The following is a 16,189-nucleotide window of genomic DNA, read 5'->3' as shown; positions in this document are numbered from 1 at the left end:
AGACTTATATCCTGCTTCACAGTGCTTTTACAGCCTTCTCTAAGTGGTTTACGGAGTCAGCCTATTGTCCCGCAACAATCTGGGTCCTCATTTTACCCGCCTCGGAAGGACGGAAGGCTGAGTCAACTTGGAGCCTGGTTAGAGTCGTACTGCCAAATTGCAATCAGCCAACAGTCAGAAGAAAGAGCGCGCAGTACTGCCCTCTGACCACTGCGCCACCGCGGCCCATGGTAACTTCAAAGTATCACTAAACAAACTCTGGTAAGTTAAGGACTACAGTGCCTGCACTAACTTTGATACTTCGCTTGCAGGCTTTAAAATGGTTCTCCTGCCCATCCCGCGGCATGGAAGCCCGGCAGTCTGCATGGAATCTCGTACCTGCTTGATAACCTCGCTTTCGCTTTCATCCTGAAGAAGGAAGATCGGGAAGCCAAAATCCAGGTAGGAAAGGCTGTTCCCCAGGTAGTTCCATTTGGTCGGGTTGCAGTGGGCATATTCTGGGCCATAGCTGCTGTTGTAGACCCCTAAAAGGAGAGGAGAGGAGAGGCAGAGGAGGGGTTAACCTGTGAAATCACAGTAGCCTGAAAAGCTGGGTGATGACCCGGGGCGAACCAAAACTAACTAAGTCACAAAAGCAGAATCAATCCCCTTTAATGCCTCCAACTCCTGCCCCAATGTCCAATGATCTTTGACTGGATATCAACCTCTTCCAAAAAACAGTCTTTGAAGAAAGTAAATGCAGTCCGAATCAAAAGTAAAAATAACTAGAAAAAAAAAAACCAACACAAACTACACTGAAGTAATTAACACAGCAGGCCAGGATAATTGCAGACTTCCAAAAGATAGCGACACGCACGCACAGTTGTGAGGACGCCAAAACCCAGATAAGTCTCGAGCAAGATAATACACGCTTTGCTTCCAGCAAGGTGCTGTGTGCAAACGCCCCACTTATATCCTGTTCTGCAACTAATGAAAGGGATCAGGGCCTTTTCCTCTCCCTTAAGCCACATTGATCCCTTCTCCGTTCCTCCCTGCGTGCCCTAGGATGAAGAGGGAAACTGGGAAAAGGGCAGGAATCAGAGGAGGAGGAGGAGGAGACAATTGAAATGAAAGTCTGTTTAGTGGCACACATGGATCGTTCGGAAGGCAAGAGACCTCGAACAAAGCGAGTTACAGTTACAGACTTTGGGTTTGTTGCCCAGGAAAGATAAACCCCTGCTCTGCACCTGACCTTTTTCTTCTTCTGCTTTAATTTTGTGTCCTTCCTGATATTTTTATTATTTTTTTTTAATATTAATAACGTAACTTTGTATAATAGGCAAGGGGAAGGGAGGGAGGGAGGGAAGGAAGGAAGAAAGAAACAGAGAGGGAAGGAAGGAAGAGAAAGAAAGAAAAGGAAGGAGAAAGAGACAGGGAGAAAGGAAGGAAAAGAGGAAAGGAAGGAAGTGACAGGGAGGATGAAAAGGGGGAAGGAGGGAAGGAGAGAAAGAAAAAGGAAGGAGAAAGACAGAGAAAGGAAGGAAAAGAAGAAGGAAGGGAGGGAGGGAGGAGGGACAGGGAGGGAGGGAAGGAGAAAAACAGGGAGGGAGGATGGGAAGGGGGAGGAAAGGAAGGAAGGGAAGAAAAGAAGGAGAAACAGAGAAAGGAATAGAAAGAAAGAAAGAAGGAAGGAAGAAGTGACAGGGATGGAGGAAGGAAAAACAGAGAGGGAGAATGGAAAGTGGGGAGGAAGGAAGAAAAGACAGGGAGAGAAGGAAGGAAAGAAAAGGAAGGAGGAACAGAGAAAGGAATGGAAAGAAAGAAAAGAAAGAAAGAAAGAAGGAAGGAAGAAGTGACAGGGAGGGAAGGAAGGAGAAAAACAGGGAGGAAAGGAAGAGGAAGAGGAAGAGAAAAAGGGAGGACAGAGAAGGAGGAAGGAAGGAAAAGAGGGAAGGGAGGAGAAAACGACAGGGAGGGAGGATGGAAAGGGGGAAGGGGAAGGGGAAGGAAGGAGGAAGAGCGAGGGGAGGAAGAAGGAAAAGGGAGAAGGAAGGAAATACTCCCAAATCACACTGCTGTTTTCTATAAGTGGAATACTTTCCCACGGGGCCCTCCCACTCCTCCAAATTAGCGTGACTCGGTCCATCTACTTGTGATACCCAACAGCAGCATGCGCCTTAAGCGACGGTGCCACTTGTGCCCGTATCCCGGGGCCCTTTCTCAGCAGAGCATGAACAAGAGTCTGCTTGTGGTTTTCTGCCCTGCCCCCCCGCCCCCCAGGACCACATTCCCAGCTGCCTGACTCCGATGCCCACGAGAGGCGGCTTCCTCACACATCCGTAAAGCCCCTTCCGAGCTCCACACCGCCACTCCTCTCCACAGGCAACCGGTAGCTTCTCAAATGACACACGAGGAGAGAAATTCCCCCGAGCGTTTCTGACACGGGCTCGATTCCTCTTAGCAGGGACAAGACTTTGTCAGCCCAAATCTCTGCAAGATGATGATGATGAAGAAGAGAGGGAACGTTCTCACCTTTTTTTCAGCTTAAGCAAGATAAAATACAAATGAAAATAATAGGAAAGTGGCGAAAGAAAGGAGAGCGAAATAACGGGGGGTCGAAAGGAAGAAATAAAAAACTGACTTCCAAGTTTTTCAGCGCAGTAAAATATAGAATTATAAGCTCTGCTTTTTTTACTTTCTCAGTTTAATGAGGACTGGCCCTTTCTAGAACAACAAACTAAGAGCAAAACCCAAAGACTACATTTCAGTCCACCCGCTATCTGGAGCACAAGGTCCCGGAAGCACTTTCCAGGTTGAAACAAAGCTGGACGTGAGCTTTTCTCTAAATCAGGGGTGTCCAACCTTGGCCAGTTTAAGACCTGTGAACTTCAACCCCCAGAATCCCTTGGGCAGCCATGATGGCTGGGGAATTCTGGGAGTTGAAGTGCATGAACCCTGGGCCTAACTAACGAAAGGAAATTCAACGTAGAGAAAAGTCAAGTCTTATACTTAGACAAGAAAAACCAAAAGGACACCTATAGACTGGGTGAAACCAGGCTGGGAGAGGGATCTCAGAGTCTTAGCGGACAACCAGCTAAATAGGAGCCAGCCGTGTGCGGCGGCAGCCAAAAAAGCCAATGTGATCCTAAGTTGCATTAACAGAGGGATACAATCAAGATCAAGGGAAGTACTAATACCACTGTGTAAAGCCTGAGTAAGGCCACACCTAGAGTACTGCATCCAGTTTGGGTCACCACACTATAAAAAAGAGGTTGAGACTCTAGAAAAAGTGCAGAGAAGAGCAACCAGGGTGATGAGGAGACTGGAGGCTGAAACATGCGATGAACGACTACAGGAACCGGGCCTGGCTAGTCTAGGGAAGAGAAGGACCAGGGGAGACAGGAGAGCAGCCTTCCAGTATTTGAGGGGCTGCCCCAGAGAGGAGGAAGGGGGTCAAGCTGTTCTCCAAGGCACTTGAGAGCCAGACAAGAAGCAATGGATGGAAACTGAACAAGGAGAGATTCAACCTGGAAATAAGGAGGAATTTCCTGACAGGGAGAACCATCAATCCATGGAACAGACGTTGCCTTCGGAAGTTGTGGGAGCTTCATCCCTGGAGGCTTCCAAGAAGAGACTGGACTGCCCTCTGTCAGAAATGGTGTTGGGTCTCCTGCCTGGGCAGGGGAGTTGGACTAGATGACCTACAAGGCCCCTTCCAACTCTGTTAATCTAATTTAATCGTTTCAAGGAAGTCCATTTCAAGAAGCATTTAGGGTCCATGAAGGGTTCCGTGGGGTCGGCCACCCAGGGGAGGACTTGAGATGAGCTTGAAGGGCCCAGAGAGAGAGAGAGAGAGAGAGAGAGAGAGAGAGAGCAACGCCGCTTCATCCTCACCGTAGCCGTCATTGGGACACTGAAGACCAGGAGAAAAACCTTCCGACGGGCTGGTCTTGGAGACGGCCACGGCCACGCCTGCAATCCGGGAGCTGCCCTTCAGCTTCATCATCACCGGTCTGTTAAAAGAACCACTTTGTGGTTATTATATATATCTATATCTATATAACTGCATGGTGTCCCAGGTAGTCCTCGTCTTTACAACCAGTTCATTTAGGGGTCATTCAACAACAGAACTGGGGAAAAAGTGAGCTTTGCAGGGGGGGGGGAGGGCTGCTATTGGCTGACCCTGCCCCCCCCCCGCCCCTCCCAAGGAGTCCCCCGTGGCCGGTTTTGGATCCCAGTTAATTGCAGGGCCCGTGGGGAGGGTCAGGGAGGGCCCGTTTCCGGCCTCTGGAACGCGGGGAGGCCGTTTTTGCTGTCCCAGAGGCTCGAGGGAAGCCTCCAGAGCCCGGGGAGGGTGAAAACACCACACACACACCCCGCCATGGTGCAGGAGGCCGACTAGGCCACGCCCACCATGGCCATACCCACCTGGCAACCAGGCAGAGAACCTGTTGCTAAAATTTTTTTGAAGCCCACACCCCTGGACTTACGACCGTTTTTCCAAGTTAAACACCTTTTGCAACATCCTTTATCAAAATTCAGGGACTTGTGAACTGACTCGTTTTTATGACGGTCGCAGTGTCCTCGGGGTCATGTGATTTCCCTCGTCAAGCCCAAAATTGACATAGGCGTAGCCATTTTATTTAGCCTTATTATAAATTCCTTTTCCTTTCTTTCTCTTTTTTTGGGGTGGGGGAAGGGTTTCGGGCTTGCCACCTTCCTAAGGTGGGAGGAGCGGAGAGAGAGTTGTTTTGGCTAGGTGGTTCTCCTTCACGTGGGAACGAAAGCTGACCCTGCTGCGACCTGGAGGTTGGAGGCTGATGACGCCAGACTAATTTTGATTTACTTCTATTGGGGACTTTGGGGGGCTGTTTCTAACTTCCAATATTATGTGGTGCAATTCCGGGTTGGGTCAGATCCGGAATGACAAACAGACTTTGCCAATTTGATGCTTTACCTAAATAAAAGAAATTGTCTTGAAAGGTGGACTTTGCTCTTTTCCCTTTTAAATGGATTTCATCGCCTGGAAACCTGACATTCTTATTTACAATGAAACTCTAGAAGAACTCTAGAAGAACACTTCGAATCTTATGCGGGAGAAAACCCGAACAACCAAAGATCCATATATATATATATATATATATATATATAATATACACACACACACACACACACACACACACACACACACACAATGAGTTGACACAGACTCAGCAGATTCAGGAAAAGAAGGAAAACCTTTCTTCCCCAGAATGTTTTTTTTTGGGGGAGAAAGAGGGAAATTCCCACTTACCCTGTAAAAAGCTTTCCATCCAGCAGCACCATGTACGGGGAGTGTCGGCCATCTGACAGCACCCACTTCAGGTCCGACTCCTTCTCTACCACGTGAATGACGCCGGTGTCTCCAAACATAGAGGCTGTGGAGGACAGAGAGGCCGTGTCAGGTGTGACTCAAATGTTGACAGTGTCGCTCCCCCTCAATCAGAAGGAGAACTGGCAGGGGGTGGGGGGGGGCAGCCTGGGCAGGTCACAAGTGGGACGGATGTTCAGGTTTCAGCAAATGAACACGAAAGACAGGGTGGATCCTTCTAAGGGTTTTTGGCATTGGTGGTTGCGCTCACCACTCCTTATCACCCATCCCCTCCTACTTGTGACTGTGTGAATGTAACCTTGTCGCTTGGACCCTTACGAGTTATATGGACTGTTTCCTAGTATGATTTGATTGTTTATTGTACCCTATGACTATCATTAAGTCTTGTACCTTTTGCCTCTTGACAAATGTCTCTTTTCTTTTATGTATACTGAGAACATTTGCGTCCAATCATACTTGGCCAATAAAGAATTCTATTCTATTCTATTCTATTCTATTCTACTCTATTCTACTCTATTCTATTCTATTCTATTTGATTCCCTATTCTATTCTTCTATTCTATTCTATTCTTCTATTTGATTCCCTGTTCTATTCTTCTATTTGATTCTATTCTATTCTATTCTATTCTATTCTATTCTATCCTATCCTATCCTATCCTATCCTATCCTATTCCACAGCAACAGGATTCACAACCCGTACAATTGGGAAAGGTCCCATATTTTTTTAGATTTCTGGGTTGTTTGTAAATACTTAGTGGACAAGAAGACTTTATCACCCACTTGGTACGGTTTTTGTGGAGCACTCTTTTTGTCTGCTTGTTTTTTGTGTGTTTGATGAGCATCATCTAATGCTTTACAGGTAACCGGCCAGGTAAGCTGGAGTTGGGTGATCCACTCTGTCAAGGATGGGACACTGGGTTTCTCCCGGGATGGGTACAAAATCCTGACCTGTAGCTGCCTTGAACGGGGTGAAACCAGTGCCCCCGTGAACAGAACTATTGTAAGCCACCTCTGCAAAAGGTAATAGGTCAGACCTGGCAGGCCGAGGACATTTGGGGTGGGGAGGGCACGAATTGCACACCCCACACCCACAACCAGCAGCCTCTGAACAAGTTTTATAGCACCCAGAGCCCTTTCACAAGGGAGAGGCCCCTTCTCAGGCTCCTGCAAGGTCAGGGCACTCATTCATGTATCTCTAAATGGCAACCGCTGGCCAATGGCATTCTCCCCAAACTTGGCCACTGGTCCCCATTTAGGGGCGAAGGACAAAATAGCCCCCTTTAAGCTTCTGCAGATATTAAAATGCCCATTTTATTCATGAATAAAAACCCAGAAAATGAACCACAGTTGTTGATACTACCCTTTTTATTGATGTGACACTATCCCAGCTATAACCCTCTGAGCCCTTGAAGGATGTAATAAAGACTGGTTGTGCCCAGCCCTAAACAGTACAGTATCTTGAAGACTTTGGGTATGACCTCTCTAGCTCCAGTCCAGAGGTGGGTATTCAGCCGGTTCTGACCGGTTCTGGAGAACCGGTAGTGGAAATTTTGAGTAGTTCGGAGAACTGCCCAATCCCGCCTCTGACTGGCCCCGCCAACCCCATCTATTCTCCGCCTCCCGAGTCCCAGCTGATTGGCTGGGTCTCCTTTGGTTGTCCTGCGCAGGAGAACGGAGCTGGAAAGCAGGTCAGTGGGGTGGGGAGGGAAGGGGGATTTGGCAGTACCCTTTCCCCTGCCACACCCACCAAGCCCCGCCCACAGAACTGGTAGTCAAGATTCAAAGTTACAACGGCACTGAAAAAAGTGACCGATGATCGTTTTCCACACTTATGGCCACTGCAGCATCCCCGTGGGATTCCAAATTCCCACGCTTGACGACAAGTGGTTCATACTTACGACGGTCGCCATATCCCAGAGTCACGTGATTTCCCTTTTGCAAAGTCAATAGGGAAGCCAGGTTCACTTAACAACCAGGTCACCGTCTTAACAAATGCAGCAGTTCACTTAGCAACCGTGGCAAAAAAGGTTGGAAAAAAAATGGAAGCATTATTGTTCTACGTTGTCTCTGTGTTTTGGAACTCCGTTGGCATGACGTAGAGCAGTTGGTCTCCAACCTTGGCAACTTGAAGACTTGTAGACAACTCCCAGAATTCCTCAGCCAGCAAAGCCAGGAATTCTGGGAGTTGAAGTCCACAAGCCTTAAAGGTGCTAAGGTTGGAGACCCCTGACATAGAGGGCTCTAGGGACCATCAAAAAGGGTTTGGAGCTGCAGGTAGTCTACCTGTGGCCCATACCTGCTCTGCCTATTTACTAGACATGAGTGGCAGGCAGTGCCCCCCCCCCAAGGAAATACTCCTTCAACACAGCACTCACACTGGCAGCCTATTTGATGAGTGGCATTCAGGAGACGGACACAGGTGGCTGTTCTATTCAGCGGGATGTAGATTTTCTTCTCCACAGAGTTACACCGGCCTGAACCTGCATAAAAAGTGATAAGATTTAATAGCAAAAAAAAAAAAAAGTGCCTAGAAAACAGGAATATCCTGCTCTGGTGCTGGCAAGGCAGACCAGATTGACCAAGTGTTCATGCAAGCTTGGTGGATTTCAACGGCCAGAATTTACCAACCACCGAATACAAAGTCCAATGCGTAGCCTTAGGCCCAACCTCCATTCCTTATAGACTTTGAAGCAAGGAGAAGGGTGGAAGGAAAGATCCAGGCCAGGAGTGAGAATACGACAGCCGTGTAAATAAAAATATTAACAGCATAAATCATTTAGGCGCACTCATTTGGATAAGGCTTTAAGTCAACCATTAAGCAGAACCTGAAATCTTGTTTCATAACCCTCTAGCTCCAAATCGAGCAATAAAGATTTCTGAGATTTTGCCCATTTGGAGGCATAAAACTAGAACTGAACCAGAGGGGATAAATTCTTCCCTGCAAATGTCCTCCATGACCAAATACCTATATCAAAACAACTGAGTACAGTACAAATACCTCAAGTTGTGCAAGTTGTAACTGATACCAGCTGATTTTTCCTCATTATTTACATTCTACTTAGAGTATTAAGTACAAGTATTTTTTTTTTATAAAAAATTTTTTTATTTTAACAAGACAACATAAACATACCACAAAAAACATAAAAATATCATCCTTCTTCATGAATTTACAAACAGCGCATCGATTGGTTTACCACTTTTTTTTGTGCATCCATTTCCTAGTCACTAATATAATTATATTACATAATAGCTCAAATTATCAATCAATAATTGTATAACCTAATATCATCACTAAAAAAAATCATTTATCTATAATTTTGTTAATTCATATTTTAACGAGATAACTAGAGTTTAGTTTAATTGGCAATAAATCATAAGATCATACCAAATCTATCTTGATGTTTTATAAAGATAATATCAAGAAAAAAAATTTTTTTATGCTAAATCTGAATATTCTATTATTAAGTTTTATTACCTAACCATTGATAAAGTATTAAGTACAAGTATTAAGACTCGCTATTAACATTCTACTTTCAGAATGGCTATCTTTTTACCAAAAAAAGAAAGTTAAACTTCAGTCTGTTACCAAGCTACCAGTTTGTGCTCAACCAATTGTCCTTTATCTTCCTCCCAAAACAAAAGGAATTTTAGAATACTTTACTAAGATACTGAAGCTAGGAAACCTCTCTCCCTCTGCCCCCTCGCCCCCATTTCTATTTAAACAGCCATCATCACATCCATATTACATCATAGTAAATGCCTGGGAACAAAGGATATGATACAACAATAAAAATCTTGTTTAAAAGATGCTAGGTAAATTTAGTCCATGTTTATAAACTCAGCAAAAGTCCACATATTGCAAATAAACCATTCTTGCAAATAAAACAGCAAACCTGGAGCCCCAAAGCAAAAACAAATAAACAAATAAAATGAGGAGGGGCCATTGCTAAAGACCACTATTTTTATCCCATCTTTATTAGTTTTATAAGTAACTCAAGGCAGCGAACCTACGGCAGAGAATACTCTTTTGTCCTCCTCCTTTCTCAACAATATAACAATGACCCTGTGAGGTGGGCTGGGTCGAGAGGGTGTATCAGACTCGAGCTTTCATGCCTAAGGCAGAACTATAACTCGCCACCTCCAAGTTTCTAGGCAGGCACGTGACCAACCAGAAGCACCAGAACCATTACACGCAGCTTCAACTCGCACTTGAGAAAGTGGACAGCCCAGCCTTGGTCACAAAGCGGGCCCTGAATGGAGATGCCACCCAAAGCCAAGCATCCCAGGTTGGGCATAACGCTGCACTCCATCAAGTCCCCCATAGACCTTTGAGGTCCCTCAGATACCCCAAACCCACGTCTCTTTCTGAAGTTTCCACACAGCTCACTTCAACTGGTACCCTCCCCACCAGTTGGGACTCCAGCTCGGCTAATCCCGAACAGCACAAACCCAGGCTCTCTTCTATTGAGATTCTTGAAAGCCCAACATTGGTAAAGACTCCAGATCCCGCCAGCCTGGATGGAAGTGCCTTATCTTTATACAAAGCCCTGGGGAGGGTCTAATTTTTGACTCATCTATCATCTCTAAAACCTCTCCATATCTATCTATCCGTATCTATCTGTATCTATCTATCTTCCTATCTACTCGTCTATCATCTCTGAAACCTCAAACACTTATCCGTATCTATCTGCATATCTGTATCTGTCTATCTACCCATCTATATCTATCTACAGTATCCATCTAGTTTCTGCATCTATCTACCTATCTGTATCTATCTCTATCCATCCATCCATCTTCCTATCTACTCATCTATCATCTCTAAAACCTAACACCTATCCATATCTATCTGCATATCTGTATCTGTCTATCCATATCTATCTGCATATCTGTATTTATCTACCCATCTATATCTACAGTATCTATCTAATTTTTGTATCTACCTATCTGTATCTATATTTATCTATCCATCTTCCTATCTACTCATCTATCATCTCTGAAACCTGTAACACTTATCCATATCTATCTATCCATATCTATCTGTATTCCTGTATCGATCTTAGTTGTCTATTACGTATAATCTATTATGTACCATCTATGTATCTATCAGTTATCTATTATCTATTTACCAAATCTATCAATCTGGCTATCTTCCTAACTAGCTATCACTATCACCTTTTTATCTCTCAGATTATCTACATATCACCGGTCTATTATCTATCTTCTATCTATCCACCCATTTTCTATCTATCCAGCCAGTCAGCCATCACTCTTATCCCATCTTATTAACTTTATAAGGGCCTGAAGGTGTAAAACATACCGAATACTCCTCCCTCCTTCCCCCCGCCCCCACGAGCACAACAGCCCTGCGACGTAGGCTGACCGGAGAGAGGGAGAGAAAGAGAGAGAGGGGAGAGAGAGAAAGGACTACCCCAAAGTCACCGTTTGCCTCCTAGAAGTCCCCGTGGAGACCCTCGTGGCTTGTTCAACAGCCAGACCGGGCCGGCTGGGCACCATGGGAGCTGGAGTCCAGCCTGTCCGGAGGGCAACCGTTTGGGGACGACGCTCCAGAGTCCCCGCCCTCCGCTCCCCCATTCCGTCCCACTAGGCCCGGATCGCACCCCTCCCCACGGGCCTCACCCGGCGCCAGGGCGCACAAGACGACTCCACGAAGGAGCCACAGCCCCACCGTCGCCGCCTTCATCCTCCGGCCGCTGCAAGGGGCCGCTTCCTCCTCTTCTTCAATAGCCGCCATCTTGCCGGCAACTTCCGCTTCCTCTCCGGGCGGACCCTCTAGGGCGGCGGCCGCGTCTCTATGATCCCGGGCGGCGGTTCTTTCCGGTTCCCGTGAGAAGAGCGTCGGCTTGGCGTCTTCCTTCCTCCTTCCGCTAGGGAGCGCGCAGCCTCGCCGCTCTTTTCCCTCTCGCTGGTCCCCTGGCCGGAAGCGGAAGTGGAGGAGTGGGCGCCGTCCCGGCAGCGGTGACGTGGAGGCGGCGGCGGCGGCAGCAGCTGAAGAGGCGACGGGACGTTGTGAAGATGCTCACCAAGTTCGAGACCAAATCGGCCCGCGTGAAAGGTAGGCCGAGCGCCCGAGGGGCGGCGTTAGGACCCGGGGGGGTGGGGGCATCGAGGCTGAGGGCGGGGATCTCCCGGCTGGCTTGGAAAACCGCTAAAAGGGTCCTAGTCAGGGCCCTGCGGGGTTGGGGCGGGGGGAAGAGGTTGATCCCTGCCCCGCTGCATTCGGAGCAGAAGACGAGTTAGGCCTCTTCTTTATCTTCGGTGGTTCCAGGGTTCGAAGATGGGTCGACTATAACTCCCAGAATCCCCCAGACTGCATACTTTAAAGATGGGCGGACTTCAACTCCCAGAATCCCCTAGGCAGCTTTGCTGTGCTGGCTGGGAACTCTGGGAGTTGTAGTCCGCCCGTCTTCAGAGGCCCAGCTGGAGAAACACGGAGTTGTTCCCCCCACCCACCCCCCAGCGCTCCATAAGGCTGCAACAAAGCAAGAAACCGCATCAGAATCCGCCTAAAGCAGATTTTGCAGAGGACTGGAAACCTCTGTAAAAAAGATTTCGTGGGAGGAAAGTTTGGTGGTCAGGAGGCCGCATTCTTGATTGAGTTCCCCAAGGCCAAAATGTTGCTTTTGTGCGTATGGATTGAATCAATGTCTAGCGTGGTAAAGTCTTTCATTTGTCAAGGTCTCCGGCCGCTGATGTGACAGTGACGTTACAACGGCAACAACTATGCAACCATTAAAACAATGAAAAACATGAGAGCGATAAAGCAGGGGTGTCAAACGGGATTTCGTCGAGGGGACGGATCAGCATTGTGGTTCTCCTCTGCAGGCCAGCGGGGGCGGGTGGGCAGACAGACACCTACAGCACCCTGCTGGCCAAGACGGGTGCGGAGGGGGGGGGGGCGCGCACAGGCCCCCAACACCTTGTTTTTGGCCTCCGTGGCATCCTGCAGCACTTCCCTGGTTTGGGCCGGCAAAGGCCCCGCGGGCCAGTCCTTTGATATTTCCAGGCCAGTACTGTGGGCCAGATTTAAGCAACCCGCGGGCCGGATTCAGCCCACGGGCCTTGAGTTTGACATCACTGCAATAAAGTGTTCCTCCTTCCACATGTGTCTTAAGTAGGTGGAAAGTTATGGGGGTTTGGCAGTGGTGGGATTCAATTTTTTTTACTACCGATTCTGCGGGCGTGGCTTGGTGTGCATGGCAGGGGAAGATTCCTGCAAAAAAACCCTTCCCATCTCACTGACCTGCTTTCCAGCTCCATTCTTCCCATGCAGGGCAACCAAAGAAGACTCAGTCGATCAGCTGGGACTCAATGGGAGACAGAGAATAGATGGGGTTGGCGGGGCCAGTCAGAGGCGGGATTGGCTTCTCTAAACTACTCAAAATTTCCACTATTGGTTCTCCAGAACTGGTCAGAACCAGCTGATGACTCCCTCTGGGGTTTGGCTATCAGCATATCTGTAGAGTGAAGACAGTGCCGTTGTAATTTTGCAAAGATACTGTCAGCCAGTAGCAAGAGGCCGCGGCTACAAAGAGTATGCTTTACTAAGCAAATTGGCTACAGCATAGCAAAGCCGACTCTTAAAAGATTTGTGCCCCAAAAGCATCTGGTTCACTTTTCCATTTCTCCCTCCTTAGTTATCTGTTGCTGTCCAATTACGGTACAGTCACAGATTGTTTTGGTAACAGTCCCTGGCTTGGCAGGCAAGATAGTGCTGCATTCCAGGATGTGACCTTACAACTGTCGCTGGCTCTCACAGGATGGCACGATGAGTGATTTCGATTATGGCAGACTGGCATGTAATAAACCCTAGCTTGCAGGCTGACTACACGCCCTGATGGAGAGTTAAAGAATTCGTATAACTGGATTCACAAACTATACGAGATCTGTTACTCCCCACCTGACCTGTGTTGGGGGAATCCAACCTCAGCCAAGACTTGACATAGATTATAGGTAATGCCAGTACCGTACTAAGTTAGGGGGGAAATTGAGCTACTAAGCAAGTTGGTTTGCTAGCTGTAAAGAATGTCAAGTTCTTAGCCTGGTGTTCCTTTGGATCCAAGTAGGAAAGTTAAATTCTTTTTGTGCCATATCTGTCACCGGATGTTGGCTATCAGGTTGGCGATCCTATCAACAGCCACGCAAAATGAGCTGCTGAGCTTTGTCCAAACCAGTCTTTTAGATTTTGAAGCCATGATGTTCCTCTTCTGCGTGGACCTTGTCTGCTTTCAATCTTTCCCTGGAAGATTAAATGAAGTAAGACGTATTTTTCCGGGGGCATCCCATGTCCAAAATATTCTAACTTTCACTTGTTTATGGTTTTGATTATTTCCCTTGGCTTTCCCAGATGGCTTAGGGAGATTAATATCTTCTTATAACTAAAAGGAGAGGTCTCCCATGGAAAACAAGTCGAGATTTTTTTTTTAAAAAAAATCACTTTATATACAGGTCAAAACATAAAGTTCAGAGTTGCGCAAGACCTCCCCGCTGTCTGAGCCAGTTCTTATCAGAATTTCACATTCTTGCTTGTTATTCCAAAGGGCTAGGATCCTTAATCAAAGGTGCTACTAGCTACTCAGAGACACACCCCTCTCCTTCTCCCTTCAGGTTTGTTCTCTCTCTTCCTAGAAAAGTTGTACGTTTGTCCTTGGTTTACACCTGGACACTTAGTGATCCTTCAAAATTGCAATGGAGCCCCTCCCCCCAGAGGTGCTTCTGACCCATTTCTGATGTCCATACCCCCCACAGTTATGTGGGTACTTGACAACGAGCCTGCCTTGATGGTCCTTTGCAGCGCTCCACCGTCATGTAATTATGCTTCATGACGTTTTTGCTCAAAACTGAAACTCAGAATTTTGTTTTCCACAAAAATGGCCCATTGCGAACCATGGGTTCACTTTACCACCACGACGGTCGCTTAAAAAGTCAACGCTGCTACCAAGAAGGTCATAAAAACGGGCCCATTCATGGGAACCCCACCTCACATTACGACCATCGGAAATTACCACTACAGTGTTAAGGCTCCATTACGATACACTGTCCATTAGGGACTACCTGTGTCGTATAGTAAACGTTGTACAGGTTTTCTGCCTGTGCTGTGGAAAATAAAAACAGCTGACTTCCAAGTAACAAGGATTGTTTTTGCCTCTTGTCTTCAGGGCTCAGCTTCCACCCTAAGCGGCCTTGGATCCTAACGAGTTTGCACAATGGGGTGATCCAGCTCTGGGACTATCGGATGTGCACCCTCATTGACAAATTCGATGAACATGATGGTAAGTGCGGAGTACACTGGGCGCATGTAAGCCAGGCTGCTTGCCCGCAAAAGGTGAGAGGCTGCCCTAAATTTGCCATGCAGCAAATATGTTATATGTTTTGCTGTGGGTGACCCTCCATTTCTTTTTTCAGTAGCTTTTATTGTTATTGAACATCGTTGCTCTTCTCTCTCTCTCTCTCGGCGTATTTTAATTTAATCTTTTTAGTGTAAGAAAGAAGCTAGATTTCTGATGGATTGGAACAGTCTATAAACCTCAATAAATAAAAATACTTCATATTTTTGTTATTATTTTGGTATACCCCTGACAATCAGAATTGATAAAACCAGTGAAAAACCTAGCCACACCCCAGAGTTTATAATAGATGTTCTCCAGGATTTTGTTAAAAACAAAATACAGGTTTAATAACTCTTCTAAATTTATTTTTTTTCCTCAAAGTTTTTTATTTTTATGAAGTATGAGGAGCCATCCCCCAGATAATATAAAAACAAATTACTAACATTGGGTCTCGGAGGGTCTGTTTCAAGGAGAGACAGTAACTTAAATCATATATGTATATAGGTGTGTATGTATGTATGTGTATGAATGTACGTATGTGTATGTATATGTATGTATATATATAATATATATATACATTATATATATATACATTATATCTTACGCGGGAGAAAACCCGAATAACCAAAGATCCACATACAAATACCCACGAGAACCTCACAAAACGAATATATATATATATATATATATGATGATGAAGCCTGATGATGGCAGATGAGATTCTGCCGAAACGTCGCTACAACTTTAAAAGCACGACTACAATGACGTGGGAAAATACCCGAACAAAGCTGAATACCATTCATGTAAGTACCCGTGAAAACTTAAGAAAATATACATATATACACATATACATATACACATACACACACACACACACACACATATATATACATACCACTTATTGAATTTCAGCGGAAGGGAGGAGTGAGCAAGAGTAGGCCAGAAGAAAAATCACAAGGGGGAAAATATTGCTATCATAAGATGGAACTGAGCAATTTTCCCTTCGTGGAGAAAGCAGTGAAAAGCTTTACCACGTCCCTCGATTTCTCAATGACTCCCCGTATTTTATGTTTGCCATCTAGGACCCGTCCGGGGGATCGATTTCCACAAGCAGCAGCCCCTCTTCGTCTCCGGAGGGGATGACTATAAAATCAAGGTACTGTGAGGTGGGGGCAGTTCTTGGGGTTGGGATGGTTTTACGAGGGGATGGGGAATTCTTTACAAATCTGTCGAAGGAAAACAGGGCGGTGGCCTGAAGACGCAGAAGCTGTGATAGGGCAGCAGTTAGAATGCGGGGTGGCAGGCTGACTCTGCCGACTGCCGGCAGTTCGATCCTGACCGGCTCAAGGTTGACTCAGCCTTCCCTCCTCCTGAGGTGGGTAAAATGAGGACCCAGGTTGTTGGGGGGGACAACTGGCTGAGTCTGCAAACTGCTCAGAGAGGGCTGGAAAGCACGGTGAAGCGATGTATAAAGCTAAGTGCTATTGTTGATC

At 46.6% G+C, this 16,189-nt stretch overlaps 2 protein-coding genes across 2 annotated transcripts in view; one reads left to right on the top strand and one right to left on the bottom strand.

Moving 5' to 3' along the window:
- The window catches only part of NCSTN (nicastrin), a 43,921-nt gene extending 32,790 nt beyond the window's left edge, over positions 1-11,131 (bottom strand). The window contains exons 1-5 of the mRNA XM_087913833.1: positions 10,987-11,131; positions 7,725-7,829; positions 5,273-5,396; positions 3,874-3,992; positions 379-524 (exon numbers count right to left, since the gene is read on the bottom strand). Of these exons, the coding sequence (XP_087769959.1) occupies positions 379-524; positions 3,874-3,992; positions 5,273-5,396; positions 7,725-7,829; positions 10,987-11,101 (609 nt within the window). The 5' untranslated portion in view covers positions 11,102-11,131. The remainder of the gene's footprint in view (positions 1-378; positions 525-3,873; positions 3,993-5,272; positions 5,397-7,724; positions 7,830-10,986) is intronic.
- A 175-nt stretch (positions 11,132-11,306) lies between these two features.
- COPA (coat protein complex I subunit alpha) overlaps positions 11,307-16,189 on the top strand; it is a 61,230-nt gene continuing 56,347 nt past the window's right edge. Inside the window, exons 1-3 of the mRNA XM_087913831.1 lie at positions 11,307-11,422; positions 14,526-14,639; positions 15,779-15,852. Of these exons, the coding sequence (XP_087769957.1) occupies positions 11,383-11,422; positions 14,526-14,639; positions 15,779-15,852 (228 nt within the window). The 5' untranslated portion in view covers positions 11,307-11,382. The remainder of the gene's footprint in view (positions 11,423-14,525; positions 14,640-15,778; positions 15,853-16,189) is intronic.

Source organism: Pseudonaja textilis, chromosome 16 (assembly GCF_049901715.1).
Source record: "Pseudonaja textilis isolate UNSWEBS1 chromosome 16, rPseTex1.2, whole genome shotgun sequence".
Taxonomy (NCBI): domain Eukaryota; kingdom Metazoa; phylum Chordata; class Lepidosauria; order Squamata; family Elapidae; genus Pseudonaja; species Pseudonaja textilis.
The sequence above is the reverse complement of the archived record's forward strand: the minus strand, read 5'-3'. Positions and strand labels throughout refer to the sequence as shown.